This window comes from Eumetopias jubatus, unplaced genomic scaffold, assembly GCF_037043125.1.
Source record: "Eumetopias jubatus isolate StellerSeaLion01/CBP00866 unplaced genomic scaffold, mEumJub1_p1.0 scaffold_10, whole genome shotgun sequence".
Taxonomy (NCBI): Eukaryota; Metazoa; Chordata; class Mammalia; order Carnivora; family Otariidae; genus Eumetopias; species Eumetopias jubatus.
The window spans coordinates 55,277,700-55,293,190 of NW_028274816.1; the positions used below are offsets into that span (position 1 = coordinate 55,277,700).

Here is a 15,491-nt window from a genome sequence, read left to right on the forward strand (position 1 = left end):
ACCAGTGAGATGTACATATAAGTATAGTGTAGTACTTCTCGGAGGAAGGAGCCTTCTCTTCCTACAAACTGGTGATGGTCAGAGTTCTAGCAGATCCACGGCCAAAGGACAGTGAGCCAGAAGCAGCCTGGGTTCCTAATGACTTCAGAGCCACCATTATCTTCCCGCTCGGGATTTCTAAAGAAATGAAAACTATCTTGTTTAAGCTACTACTATTTTGAGATTTTTGAATCCAAACTGACACAGATGAAGAGTCAAAAATAATCTCGAGCTAAGGGACTTGGCGAAGGATCCCTCTCCCAATCTTTCCCGGCTCACCATGCAGTGCTCCGTGGCTCCCATCTCTCCCCAGCCCCCTCCCTAAACAACACACAAACCAGTCTGGGCCCAGCCTTATAAATATTGATTTTATAGAATGGACCAATTCAAAACTGGTCAGATGCCACACACCAGAAGCTTCCAGAACCACAAGGATGAAAAACCAAAAAACAAAAAACCCCAAATGGAACAAACAAAAATACCCCAGACCAAACTGCTTGAAAATCAAGGTCTCTGTTGACCAAAGGATTCTAAAGAAACACATATGGCTGGGGCTGGAGAAACCCCAATGCCTGAACGAGTACCCAGAGTGGAAGGAAAAACAACCAAGAAATTCAAAGCCACAGTCCCTGCCCACCGGCCCCCCACGCTGTCAAGAGCGAGGCAAAGGGCTTCACAGCTTTTTTTGGGGGGGGGGAGAAGTGATGGCAAGCTTTAATAATGGGAGGAGGGGAATCTTTATACTTCAACTTTTTTTTTTTTTTCTCTTCCCCTTTGGGGGAAGTGAAGAGACTGGTAGCTTTAGGTTAAGGAAAAAACAGTGATTTTTATTGTTTTAATAGGGGAAAACGTCTAGAAATGGCAGGCTGCCACGAAAAGTGCCACATCTGATCTGTGCTCTCACTGGCCAACAATTCCTAAAGGAGGTGAGCCCCAGTGCGGCAGCTCAGAAGCGGTACCAACCTTGTGCCCTGCAGCCTCTAGGGAGAACACAGCTCCAGAAACAAATAACTGAGGGGAGAGGGGGCAGGGGGCCAGAATGGGGGAACCCTTGCGGAGTACCAAAATTAGCTGCCTTCTGCTCCCTGCTGGTGGGTCCCTGGGGTGTAGAGTGGCAGGGAGGGGGTTGGGGCTGAATGGAGAAGTTGAGATGCTGATAAAAGACACCCTACTTGAGGGTCCACGGCCCTGGGTCTGGAGAGTAGAAAACCAATAGGCGTCACTCGATCAGAGTGCTTTCTCAATCATCCCCCTGAACCCCATCTCAGTTCTGGAAGGGGATCAACGCCGCCTGGACTGGGGGTACGGGCTGGTGACCCAGTCCTGGCCCTCGGCTCCCGGGGGGAGGGGGGAGGGGTGGGCATGGTGGGCTCTCCCCCCCCCTCCCCCGGCTTCACCTCCCTTCCTCCCGGCCAGCCCGGCTCCCGCTGCCGCCACCACCACCGCCCCCGCCCCCGCCCCCGCCGCCCGGCCCATTGCAGGGCAGCACCCAGTTGTTATCGTGCAGACCCAGGCGGCAGCCGGGCGTCTCGCGGTCGGCTCGGCGGCAGCACATCCAGTAGGAACGTCCGTAAGGCAGGTCGTGGTGGTAGGGCTTGGGGTGCCAGCGGCAGAGCGACACGTCCCCCTTCTCGTATCTCTTGCGGCACTGCTTGCAAGGGTCATCGCGATAGAGCGGGTCACGGCTCCAGCGCGAGTCTGTGGCCCGCACACCGAACGCCTCGATGATGCCCTTGAAGTGGTGGCAGGTGCACTTGAGGGCCGCCAGGGCCCGCGTGGGCAGGAAGCTGAAGATCTTCACCAGCACATGCTCGGGCAGCAGCAGCATGTACTGTCGCGGCTCCAGTAGCCGCTGGATCTTGAAGCGAATCTCCAGGAAGTCGTGGGACACGTGCCGGTAGAGGCGGCACAGGGACGTGTCCGCTGTGCCCTCGGCATCGTCCGGGCCTGGCGCGGTGGCCGGGGAGTCGGCCGGGGGTGGCTCGGGGGGCCCGTCGGGGCCGCGGGACTGGAGGAAGAAGAGCTGGCCCGGTGGGGGCGGTTCCTCGGGGCTGACCGTCAGGCACACCGTCTCCTCTTTCACGTTCTTGGTGCCGTCCTTGCCAAAGAAGATGCACTCGTCCACCACCCCTGTCACCACCACATCCACGTGGAAGCCCGATGCTCCGCAGTCCCGGGCAGGGGGTGGAGGGGGGGCCGGGGGAGTGTCCTCAGGCCTGGCAGGGACCGGTGTCTCCCCCTCACTGGCCTCATCCGCCCGAGCCAGAAGGAACTCTACATTGCTGGGGAGGGCGTCCCGGGAGGGGCTGATGAGCTGGTACAGGTCGCAGGTGATCTTGTCCTTGGCCCGGGCCCCGGGGCCTGGGCTGCCGGGGTAGGCACAACCGGGCCGGCCCCCGCTCCCGTTGGACAAGCTGCCGTCGGGGGCGCGGGGCTCTCGGCCATTGGAGATACGGAAGGCGATGCGTACCTCCCCGGGGCCTGGCCCAGGCCGCTCCTCTTTGCGGAGGCCTTTGGCTGGAGGGCTGTCCCGCTGGGCCTCGAAGTGGGCCACCGCCTCAGCTACCCGGCTGCAGTCCCCGCTACCGGACCGTCGTTCGGACCCCAGCCCCTTGGCAGGCCCGCCCTGCTCAGCTGACACGAAGACCACAGGCGCTGGGGTGCCGGGGCGTGGGTAGTTCTGCAGGGCCAGGGCGGCCCGCTGTTCCACCAGCGCCACCATCTCAGCCACAGAGAGCAGGTCTACGTCCTCGCCAGCCGAGGCTGGGGCCCCCTCAGTGGCAGGGGGCGCCTCTGGGCCCCCTGGGTCCGGGGGAGCCTTTGTAGGCTCAAGACAGCGCCTCCTCCGCTTGGCCTTGGAGCTGTCACTGCCCCAGTGCCCCTTGACCTTCATGGAGCTGGCCCGGCTGCCCCCACCACACTGGTGGGCCACAAAGAAGGCCACCTTCTCCTTTGTATTCCCGGGCTTGATGACGTACCACGTGTCCAACAGGACTCGCCCCTCATCACCAGCAGCAGCTGCTGAGAGGAGCGGGGCCGGCTGGGAGGCAGGGGCCTCTGTGGCCAAGGTGGGCGGGGTGTTCTCGGAGTGGGCAGGCCCGTGGTCTGGCTCAGCCCCGCTGCCGGGCTCTGGGCAGGCCGCCGGCTTGAGGGCTGCAGTAGGCGGGCGAGGCTGGTTCTGTGAGTAGGTGCCGAAGGGCCGGGGGCACCACAGCTGGAAGGGCAGGAGGCTGCCTCGGTCCATCCTGGGGAATGGTAGCAGACGGGCAGAGGTTCACCGCATTTCAGGACCTGGGTGGTCAAGGGAGGTTCCACAGGCCACCTGGAGACAGGGGAGAGGAGGTTGGGGAGCTGGGGGGAGGGATAGCCTGCCCTTCCCCTACCACCCCAACCTCAACTCCTGCGGGGACAGACCAGATGAGCCCACTAAGATCTCTATTCCTGCCCCACTGCACAGGCGAGCAAATGGAGGGTTGCAGAGGGAATGAGAGCTGGTCTTATTTAAACACCCAGAATGGGGGTGCCTGGCTGGCGCAGTCAGCTGAGGGTCTGACTCTTGGGTTTCTGCTCAGGTCATGATCTCGGGGTCGTGAGACTGAGCCCCAGCATGGGGTCGGCCCGAGGTTCTCTCCCTCTCCCTCTGCTTCTCCCCTGCTGGCTTGAGCCTAGGCTCACCCTCTCTTTCTTTCTAAATAAAATTTTTAAATAAATAAATAAAACACCCAGAATGTAACTAAAGCTGGCAGCTTGTTCCAACCCCGCAGGTCATACTCCATGGCCCAACTGCTTTCACTCACGATCCAGAGGCCTCCTGCTGCCATAACCCTGACCTTAAGTGAAAGTACCCACTGACAGACAGCTCCTCCTTCTTCCATTTGCTCACCCAGTAGCCAGTTCCTGAAAAGACAAGAAATTCCCAGCCCTGCCCATAGCTACAGTACTTGAGCCCACGGAGGAAGGAATGAGGTAGGCTGGGCAGGGGAAGAAAATGTGAGGTCAGAGCCAGCCAGCCAGGCCCTTAAGAAATCGGCTCTTTGGGGTGCCTGGGTGGCTCAGTCGGTTGAGCATCTGACCCTTGGTTTTGGCTCAGGTCGCGATCTCAGGGTCGTGGGATCGAGCCCCGCGTGGGGCTCCGCACTCAGCACGGAGTCTGCTTGTCCCTCTCCCTCTGTTCCTCTCCCCCGCTCATGCGCTCTCCGGCGCTCTCTAAAATAAATAAATAAAATCTTAAAAAAAAAAAAAAAAAGTAAAGAAAAAAGAAATCAGCTCCTCACTTTGTTCGAGTCCCCAGGCTCCCTGAGAATCTCTCAAAGCTGTGTATCCTCTCCCAGAAAAATGCACCCACTTGCACAAGATGGTGTAGGTAACGAATGCCCTTAAGCACAGGCACAGACCTCTAGGATAAGAAGGCCTGTTCTCGTCTAGTTTCCTCTTCAAGTTGCCCACAGGTAGACCAAGTGGGGAAGGGTTACTTATCATAAAACCAGGCCCTCAAACTTGGTTTCAGGACTTTTTAATTCAGGGCTCTCTTTTTTTTTTTTTTTAAAGATTTTATTTATTTATTTGAGAGAGAGAGAGAACGAGAGATAGAAAGCACGAGAGGGAAGAGGGTCAGAGGGAGAAGCAGACTCCCTGCTGAGCAGGAAGCCCAATGTGGGACTCGATCCCGGGACTCCAGGATCATGACCTGAGCCGAAGGCAGTCGCCTAACCAACTGAGCCACCCAGGCGCCCTAATTCAGGGCTCTCTTAACAATGACCATTTTAGGGGCACTGGGTGGCTCAGTCATTAGGCATTTGCCTTCGGCTCAGGTCGCGGTCCTGGGATCCCGGGATCAAGCCCCGCATCGGGCTCCCTGCTCAGCGGGAGGCCTGCTTCTCCCTCTCCCACTCCCCCTGCTTGTGTTCCCTCCCCCTGTCAAATAAATAAATAAAATCTTTAAAAAAAATTACCATTTTATTTTGCAACGACTTTGTGCATCACCTAATCTGGAAGCCATTCTGCTAATGAGTCTGACATGACCACTCTTCACTGCAGGCCCAACAGGTAGCATATTCCTCCATCTCTATCATTCCCTGGGCCCATCTCCCTCCAGTCATCTTGAAACCAAAATGCTCTCCAAACCTCAAATCTTCCACATGCCCATAGACCAGGGGTAAGCAAATCATGGCCCGCTGCTGGTCTTTGCCAATAAAGTTTTACTGAAACATGCTCATCTATGTATGGCTGCTTTCATGCTACAATGGCAGAGTAGTTGCAACAGAGGACATATGGCCTTGCAAAGCCTAAAATACTCATTATCTGGCCCTTTATAGTAAAAGTCTGCTGACCTCTGCAGTACAGACTGACCCCACCTATAGATGGCTAAGTTACCATCCACCAATACATCTAAATGCTCAGGGATAGACACAAACACAGCAAAAGCCATTTTCTATAGATATTATCTCTACAACTTGGCTACCCCTTGAAATCCTCCAATCAGTTCCTACCCTTATCTCCAGAAGATAAATGCCCTCCTCCAAATATCCAGACTTTTTCAAATCCTAATTTAAACTTCCAAACCTATAAATATCCCCTCCGGCACAGAAGGACCCAGTCTCAAGGAATGCTTCCCAAATCCCATGTCCACCAAGAACTCCAACATACACAGCAATCGCCCAACCTCACACATGCCCCCAAAGACCAGTTTCCTGAAATCCTATACTCCCCTTCAAACACTTTCTAAATCTCCCCATGTATTTCCTAATTCTTAACAGAAGCCCCCCTAACTGCAAAAAAAAAAAACCCTCACAAAAACATAAAAGCTCCCTAACACATAAGACTAATCTCAAACCATATTATTTCTCAAAGCCCAAAAAACCCCCAAACGCTCCCAAAGAATCCTCACCAATGACACGTGCTCACTGCAGGGCTCACTGGAGTTTATTAGGTACTGTTCTAACCATTCCCGCTAATCCTCCCCAAGTCCCTTTGAAGCAGGTAGTGTATTAATCCCAGGGTCTAGATGAGGCACAAAAGGTTTAACTCCACATCGCGGGTCAGACAGGTAGGAAGGACTCGAGAAAGGCAAAAGCCCAGGCATTCTGGCTCCAGACTTGGCACCCCTGGATTCTTTACTCTGCTTTTAAGTCTCCCCATGAGCTTCCCAAATCACATACCCACCAAACATCCCCAACTGCAAAGGAGACCCCTACAATACAACGGAAACGTCCACATGACATAAAAAAACCCAAACCCAAGCCCCAAGGCTCCCCCTAAGCTCAAGGGAACCCCAAGCATCCCCCACACCCACGCAAACACTTCAGGCCCCAAAATACTCCTTAAGTGCAAAGAGAGCCCCCCAATTTTGTAACCGCCCCTCCAACCCGCCCACCCACTCAGACGACCCTCAAAACCTAGACACGCCCCCAAAGTACCCTCACTGGTGAGCCCCGCCCCCCCAGCGGCGGGAGAGGGTGGCAGCACACACGCATGCGCACGAGAGAAGAGGGCCCGCCCCCTCGCTCCTTCCCTCCAGACTTCGCGCGGACAGCCGCGCGACTGGTTTCTCTCCGCCCCTTTGTTGACAAACCCGCGCGTGACGCCCCCAGCCAATGAGCGGCTGCCGTTCGGGGCCGTGCCCATATAAGGAATGCCTTGGCGAAGGGGCCTAACTTCGAAAGAGGGAGGAGTAGGCGAGAGGTGAAGGGGGTGTGGAAACAGTGGCGTGTAAGAGAGCATGGAACAATTCCCAACTCCTTGCTAAAACGGAAGAACAAGGCCCGGAGAGAGGCCAAGGTATTCAAGGAGAGGTTTATTACACGACGTTCCCTCTAAACAGGAGCCCTGATTGACAGTTGAGATTTAAAGGACCAAGCAGCTCCGGGATTGAGACTCGAGGGCGGAAGGAAACCGGCAGAAAGATAAGCGCCCAGGTCTGGTTGGGAACCCTGAAGACCGAGATTCCCTGAGGGAGAAACTGGGCAGCAGAATCACTTCATCCTTGAAGAACAAATGGCCGAACCCTGCGACGACTCCCTCGGCACTGAGTTCAGCCTCTGGGCTTGGCATCAAGGCTCAGGCTGTGTGGCCAAACGCACCTTTCCGTTCAGCCTGTCCAAACAAGCGCCCCAAATCGGACTCAGACTTAGTACAAGAAAAGAATATCAAATACCCCGATAATGCTTTTTAAATATTAATTACCTGTTAAAATGATAATACTTAGGATATAATTTAAATAAAGTACTTAAAATTAACTTCATCTCTTGACTTCTTAAGATTGGCTACTATAAAATTTTAAACTATACATACGTCTCGCATTATATTTCTATTGAACGGCGCTGGGCTAGATCCTTTCAATGCCAGGCCCATTCAGGAGACACCCAAAGGGGGCTCCACTGTAGGCGGTCACCTGTCCCTCCACCACCCTGCCCCAGCCTTGTCTGCTTCCAACCATCCTGCAAGTCTCGGCCAGAAGGGACTTCTTATAGCACAAACCTGACCCCATCCCTACCCTGTTCAAAAACTACCATGACTCCCCACTGCCCTTAGGAAAAAGCCCAGGTACCCAGCAGGACAGGTTGGTCCACACAGAACTGGTGTGAGCTGGAGCAGGGATGTGACTCCAGGAATCCGATTCGGGACTGCTGTGCTCTATTATTGCTTTGCTATATATTCTCTGGTGTCCTAGCTCAGCCATTCCCTCCAAGAAGGTGAAACCCCTAGGCTGGGTCAGACTCCACCTCTGGGCTCCCACCCACATTGGCCTCCTGGCTTTTTATTCCTCTAGAGTCACCAAGCTCTTCCCTTCTGTGGTCTTTGCATTGGCTGTTCCCACTAACTGGAATGCTTTCCCCCCAGATCTCCACATGGCTCAGTTCCTTCTTTCATTTGCATCTTTGCTCAAATGTAACTTTAACAGAAAGGGCTTGCCGAAGCTTCCTTCTTGGAAACCTGCCACCTACCCAGAGGAGGACCTCTGGGTTCCCAAGTCCCAGCCCTGCCCACTCGTTATCACTGTTCTAGGGATGCATCTGGTCTCCTCTACGGGACAGTGGACCCAGCAGGGCCAGAACAATCAGGGTCATCATGGTGTCCCCAGCCACACTGCCCAGCATGGGACCGAATGGATGGATCAAAGCTCCCTCCCCTGGAGCAACAAGTCCTAAACTTTGTGAAGCCTGGGTGTGAAACTCTGTTTCACACCCAGGTTCTGTCTGGGTCCTAGGTCACTGGGGCAGAATTTTCTAACTTCCCACACACTAAGCCCTCCACGAGGCCCTCCATTAGGTCAGCTTTCAGAGAATGATCCATGAAGATCCGTTTATTGTAAAACATCAGGACCCAGAAAGACTGAAAAATTTTTTAAACATGGAAAAAGACCAGGCAAATGCAAACCAAAAGATAAATAGAAGAGAGACAACATCATTTAAAAAAACAATAAGGGGGGGCGCCTGGGTGGCTCAGTTGGTTAAGCGACTGCCTTTGGCTCAGGTCATGATCCTGGAGTGTCGGGATCGAGTCCCGCATCGGGCTCCCTGCTCAGCAGGGAGTCTGCTTCTCCCTCTGACCCTCTTCCCTCTCATGCTCTCTATCTCTCATTCTCTCTCTCTCAAATAAATAAAATCTTTAAAAAAAAATAAAAAATAAAAAAACAATAAGGGGGGGTGCTTGGCTGGCTCAGTCGGTAGAGGATGCAACTCTTGACCTCGGGGTTGTGGGTTCAAGCCCCACGTTGGGTATGAAGATGACTCAAAATAAACTTTTTTTTTTTTTTAAGATTTTATTTATTTGTCAGAGAGAGAGAGCAAGCACAAGTAGGGGGAGTGGCAGGCTTCCTGCTGGCAAGGAGCCCGATGTGGGGCTCGATCCCAGGATGCTGGGATCATGACCTCAGCTGAAGGTAGATGCTTAACCGACTGAGCCACCCAGGCGTCCCTTAAAAAAGATTTTATTTACTCATTTGTCAGAGAGAGAGAGCGCACAAGCAGGGAGAGAGGCAAAGGCAGAGGGAGAAGCAGGCTCCCCGCTGAGCAAGGAGCCTGAAGTGGGACTCGATTCCAGGACCCTGGATCATGACTGGAGCCAAAGGCACACTCTTAACTGACTGAGCCACCCAGGTATCCCTCAAAATAAAATCTTAAAAAAAAAAAAAAGTAACAGCTGACAAAAGCAAAAGGTATTAGCAGGCACAAAGATGGTAACGAAACAAACTGATCCATTATACACAAAAGTTCTCAACATGTGTGCTAACACGATGGCCTCAAAATGTATAAAGGAAAAAACAACAGAATGGCAAGCATTCTGGCAAATCCACAACTGTGATGGGAAACTGCAATGTATCTCTCCGTAAGAGGTGGGTTGAACAGATAAAATTAGTAAGGAACTGAACCCCATGATCGACACTCGGTGGGATGCCCCCAACCATTCGAGAATCCAGTTTACACCCCTTATCTGACATTCTGAGGTCTTCCTGCTTGCTGGCTCGGAGATGGTCGCCGGGCACACAAAGATGACAGAGCTCACCAGGAGGAGCTCATGAGAAAGGGGGCAGACATCCAAATAAACCATCATGACCCGCATGAATATATTAAGAAAGAAACTGATCACAAAGGCAGTTCACACCCGAGCATCATGGTTGGGAGCCAGGCTTTGCTAGAGGCATTTCACAAATATTAACTCACTCAATTGTCACATCATCTCGCTATTCTTAACCTCATTTCAAGGACGTGGAGGCATGGAATGGCAAAGCGATTGCCCTCAGACCCAGCTTTGTGGCAGGAGTTCCTGAAGTGGCCGGCAGCTTTAGTCACTGAGCGGCACTTTTGTGCAGATCATCTTACTCTGTCCTCAAACAGGAGCAGTCCCCCTCACTGACAGCCACAGACAATGGTCTTTCTCTTCCCGATTTATTTTTTTTCCTTAGCACATATCCCTATCTAATATGCTAGAAACTTTGTTGATAAAGTTTCTTGTCAGTTTCCCCTCCCAGGACCAGTATTTTTGCCTATTTCACTTCCCTGCAGGATCTCCAGCTTTTAGAACAGCACCAGGCACTTGGCTCCTGTAAGTTAGCTGCCTGGAACAGGAAACCCCGGCAGTGTGTGAGGAATGAAGTCTCTCGTGCTGATGCTGAACGGACACTGCCACAGCCCTCTAGGGGATCTGTATGCGCATTTGAGAAGGAATGCCCTAACCCATCAGAAGTGTGCAACGCATGTTTGTTTGAACAGACTCCTAACACCGCCACGCTGTCCGTCTTTACATGTGCTACTGGGGACCTCTTGGGAAAAGCCGGCTGGTTCCAGCCAAGTCCACGTGTGGAAATCCTGCTCCCAGGACGGAGGTAGGTTGGCACTCCTTCCAGGAGCTAGTCCAGCATCCTCCCAAGCTATTTGGAATCTCTTCCTCCTGAGTCCTCCTCTGGCTGCCCCTGTCACCTGTCATTGCTGAGTGACAATGACCTGGGTGAGGGCCTCTCTCCCCTCCACGCTGTGGGTTTCTGGAAGGCTGGGACCTCTCCTCAAAGGCACAGCTGCTCCAGCCTCCACACTTGGCTCACTGGCCTAGTTTAGCTCTTCCGGCTCCATCCTTTCCATGGTAGCTGGGGAGACTGCTCCAAACATAAATCAGACCGTATCAACTCCCCTGCTTAAAACCTTTCTGTGAGAGGCGCAAGTTTGCAAAAACAAAAATACATGTCCGGGAGCCCTTCTCAGGAAGCTACTGGAGGATTTGCTTCACCAAAATGAAGCAGTGAACAAAGAGAAAGGGAGCTATCAGATCAAAGACAAAAGTCTAGCCCAGAAGAGAGGCAAAAAGGCATCCCCAGATGAAGGTAAAGGGAGAGCCTGGGAGCACAGCTTGCAGTAGGTCTAGGGAGAACCTGTTTCCACAAATGCACAAAGAAAAGAGAGAACAAGCTAAGTGTGCACCCTAAGAAGTTGGAACCAGAGGGCGCCTGGGTGGCTCAGTCGGTTGAGCTTCTGACTCTTGATTTTGGCTCGGGATCTCAGGGTGGTGAGATCGAGCCTGCTTGGGATTCTTTCTCTCCCTCTGCCCCTCCCCCCAGCTCCCGCATGCTCTCTCTTTCTCTAATAAATCTTAAAAAAAAAAAAAAAAAGAAGTTGGAAACAATGGCAACTATAGCAGAATAAGGCAAAGAAAGAAGATAGGAAATAAAAAATGGATGCCTGGCTCTCCTCCCTCTGACTCACGTGAGGCCTGCCCCCAACCTTGAGGCGCCTCCATTCCACAGTCAGGGTCATGCTAGCACAGGGCTGGGCACGGAGCAGGTGCTCAGGTAATGCACTGGCCCATGGTCATGGTTACGCAGGAACCGGTGGCAGGGTACCAGGGCTCTGTTCCTGGCTCAGATCCTTCTACCCCCCACCCTCTTGACCCCCACCCCCATCCCCAGTCAGTCCACAATCTTGATTCATCACCTCGCTTGGCTTTTTGGCCTCAGGGTCTGCCGCCCTCTCTCTCCCTCTCAAACCTTCCTTTCCAACAGCTCTCGCTGACGGCAGGAATCATCCAAAGCCTCAGGATCTAGAGATCCGGGATGCAGACAGAATCCAGGCAGGGCCTGCAGACACCCCAGCTTTCCCACTTTTGGAGATGTGTCCGTAGGTTACGGTGCTTAACCCTTGGTGCCTCAGTTTCCTCCACTGTAAAATGCAGATAATAACAGTACCCACCCACGGGCTGCCTGCTGATGCACGGAGATCAACCCAGCAGAGCGCTCAGTGTCAGCTAGGTACTAAGGAGAGGCTCAATATTCCGGCTCTGGGCTTATTAAGGGAAGGTGAGACTCAGTACCTAGGAGTCTGGAAATGACTGACTAAACCAAAGACTTCATCCTCTTTACTTCATATTCTGAAAGGAAACTATCAGGCTCCTCCTGATAGTAATATGGTCATTCCTTTGTTACTGTTGCGTATTGGGTCTCAACTATTAAACAGATATTTACAGAGCAGCTACTGTATGCCAGGCGCCTGTTCTGGGCACGGGGGGTGGGGTGGGGGGAAGGAGACAGAGATCCTCGCCTTCGCGGGGCTGACATACTAATTGGAGACAGGGACAGTAAAAATAGAGTAAGTTCTAAGGTGGCAAGTGCTATGGGGAAACAAATATAGCAAGTTAAGAGGACTGGGAGTGGAAGTGGGGGTTCTGATCTTAATCGAGGGGTCAGGATGGCACCATGGAGCAGGTGACGAGCCAAGCCTTTCAGAAAACTTGTGGTTTTAGGAATCATACGGCATTGCCAGAACTGCTAGAAATACCCCATTAGAAATGGTAAAAATATCATGTTGTATGAATAAGCTTCGGACAAGCACAGGCTGAAAACACATTAAAGATTTTAAGAAAAGGCAAAATGACTTGGAAAGCGGACACATTTTCTAAGACAGAAAAATAAAGGAGAGGGGGAAAAAAGTGTCACATGACCTCGGGGGACCCAGATGTGAAATTCAGGCACAGAGATGAGTGAGAGGCTGGCCAACTTTCCCCCAAACCAAGAGGTTTTCAGATGATTCACCAAGGGCTGAAGACAAAGTGTTAAAGACCCCTGACGTTAATGACGCAATGACAAGCAGGCAAAGCCAGCATAAGGAGCTGCAAATGAATGAGGAAGAGAAAAACCCAAACCCGAAAAATGAGCCCGAGTGCCACCAACGTTGGGACAACAACGAGCTCCCCAAGGGCAGGGTGTCAGTCTGCACACAACAGGTGCTCTATCAACACTGTGGCCCACTCAAGGAATGAACCCCCATTTTCCAGAAGAGGAAACTGAGGTCCAGAGGGGTTGAGTGACTTGCCTAGAGTCACACGGCTAGTGTGTGATGGAGCCAGGATTCAAATCTGGGTGTTCTGGTTCCAAAGCGCATGATCCAGGGTTTTTTCTTAAAAGAATAAAAATCACAGAGACCTCAGACTTACTGAGAGCTTCATATGGACTACACATTTTATACATGTTACCTCATCAACTCTTTACAAGAGCCCCATGGCTGGAATGTGGCCCCATTTTGCCCGAGGAAACTTGAGGGCCAGAGTGGGAACACAGCGTGGCCAAGGACCCCCAGCAGCAGAAGTAGAGAGCTGAACCTGGGCCTATCTGAGGCCAGTGCTTTTAGCCACAAGCTTTCCTATCAGGGCCAGAGAATTTATGTGATAAACTCAGGAAGGCTCACAAGAAATGAACCAAACTGTTTCAAGATGAATTACAAAGTTGCCAAACTGCCCAGTGAGGCTGGAATAACCAAAAGGCTGCAGGGAGAAAACATAGTGGTCAGAAATAGTTCCTATTCACTAAAATACCTGGAGTTGGGCCAGGCTGGGCATTGGCACATGAATTATTTATATCTGGCTAGGGATTGGGACAGGAATGGGGACAGATTGAGTTTCTGAGCACCCCTTCGGGGAGTTACCCTTGGACTTGGAAGCCCAGGGGTGTAGAGGGTGGGAAACAAGAAGAGACAGATATGGGGGCAGCCTGCGGGAGAAGGAAAAAGAGGCAGCCTGGCTGATGTCTCCCTCACTGGTCCCTGTCTTCTGCGTTCTTTCTCAAGTCTGTTTCCCACTCTCTGTTCAAAAAATGACAACTCATGTGCATTGAGCACTTACTCCAAGAACTTTACGTGCTTACCTCCCTGAACTCTCTAACCTTCTTCCTAAAGTTACTGATCCCAATTTATAGTTAAGGAGAGACGCAAAGACTTGCCCAAGGTCACATGACAAATGAATGGCAGGGCTAAAATTCGAACTGAAGACTGCTTCTGTTCTGGAGTCTCTGCCCTAACTCATAACACTGTTATTTCAGTACAAGGAGAGGGGGCGAAATCACAGTGGTGAAAGCACATTCTGAGCCAGTATGCCTAGGTTGGAATCCTGAGTCTACCGCTTAATGCTGGATGACCTTGGGAAAGTTGCTTAAGTTCTCTGTGCCTCTGCTTCCTTTGGGTAGAATGGAGATAACCCCACCTACACTTTAGGGGTGTTGTCAGAATTAAATGAGTTAATATGCACGAAGAGTTGAGTTAAGAAAAGGGCCAGGCACTTCCTAAACTGTAAGTGTTAGCTGTAAGAGCCCTTGCCTGCTTCTTAGCTGGGGTGTGCCCTGATCAGTGCCAGATTTTGAGAAAAACGCCTCTGAGGTTGGACTGATAAGAAGGGAACCCATTAGCACCTGTGACCCAGTCACATTCCTCGGGTGGGGAACTTCCCACCAACAGCCCCCAGACCGAGGAATTATTGGAAGGGAGGGTAACAATCTTAAGGAGTCTCCCCTCTTCTCAGTGGCAAGTTGTTCCCACAACACAGATAAGGGCACCGAGTTTCAGAGAGGGGAGACTTGCCCAGGTCACAAAGGAGTGACAGATTAAGAGATCCGAATGCTGGACTGCCAAAGCACAGAAAGCACTACACTTTTCGAGATCCCTCTGGAGAAATGAGAGTGCAAAAGGTTCTCTCTAGGGCCCCTTCTGGCCATCTGATTCCTACAGTTCTGTGACTGTCCAGTTTCTCGGGAGTCTCTGGCTGGTCTAGGCAAACTATCGTTGCATCCAGGCGCCTAAAGCCATGCTCCCCACCCCACCCCCAGTACGGCACCCTCACCAACACACCACTCTACCACTGATTTCTCTCTCCCACCACCTCAGCTTGCCCTCCTGCCCCCAATCTGATCTAGAGGCCCTAACCCACCGCATCCACGGCTGGTCTCTCCTTCGGAGTCTACAGTCCCCCTCATTCATCTAGCTCTGGCCCCCATGCCTTTCCGCATCCCCCAGGCTACCCGCCTCGAAACTGCTCCCTTCAGGGCCTCTGCCGGGACGTCCAGCCCCTTCTCCAACTCGGGACTCCCTTCCCCAGCTCTGAGCTCCCTTACAATCAATCCCAAAGCTCGACTCCTTCCCCACCTACAAGACCCCTCCCCAGCCCCCATTCTTCTACTACTCCCTCCGGCTCCCATTCCTCCCGCACCCCTCCCCAAAGCGATCTCTCGTCGTCCAGCCCCTTCTTTAGCCCCAGCTTCTTCCTTCTCGCCACCTGGTCCCGAACCCCCGCCCCAGCTTTCAAGAGCCCCCAGCCCCGACTCGGGGTTCTCACCATCTCCCCGCGCCGCAGCTCTCTCGGCTACGCGGGTTTCCCCCACTCGCTCCTCTCCAACCTCCCCTTCCGGGTTCCCGCCCCGAAGCCCGCTGGGAATTGGAGTCCGAGCGGCCACGGACTACACCTCCCAGAAGGCAGCGTGACCACCCTTGGAGGTGGGTAGAGGAAGCAAACTGGGCGGGCTGAGGACAAGAACGACTCTAACTCCCAGGAGGCAGAGAGGGCACTTTGCAGCGCAGGCGCAGAGAGTGCCCCCGCCGGGAGCGCTGGGAGATGGAGTCCAGTCTCCTCCATTTTGGCCCGGGGCCCTTGGAAAGAGATTGAGCAAATTGCAGAGACGTTTGTGAGGGGTGAAGAGTTGGGAA

General features: G+C 52.8%; 1 protein-coding gene across 1 annotated transcript; it reads right to left on the reverse strand.

The window, feature by feature from the left end:
• Positions 1-387: 387 nt before the first annotated feature.
• On the reverse strand, positions 388-15,195 carry FBXO46 (F-box protein 46). Its single transcript, XM_028087881.2, has 2 exons — positions 15,124-15,195; positions 388-3,361 (listed from the first exon to the last, which is right to left on the reverse strand). The coding sequence occupies exon 2, from the start codon at positions 3,281-3,283 to the stop codon at positions 1,433-1,435; it is 1,851 nt and encodes a 616-aa protein (XP_027943682.2). The 5' UTR covers positions 3,284-3,361; positions 15,124-15,195; the 3' UTR covers positions 388-1,432.
• Between the last annotated feature and the right edge of the window lie 296 nt (positions 15,196-15,491).

Excerpts from the sequence above, each read along its gene's own strand:
- FBXO46 (XM_028087881.2), bottom strand. The coding sequence starts at position 3,283 with ATGGACCGAGGCAGCCTCCTGCCCTTCCAGCTGTGGTGCCCCCGGCCC.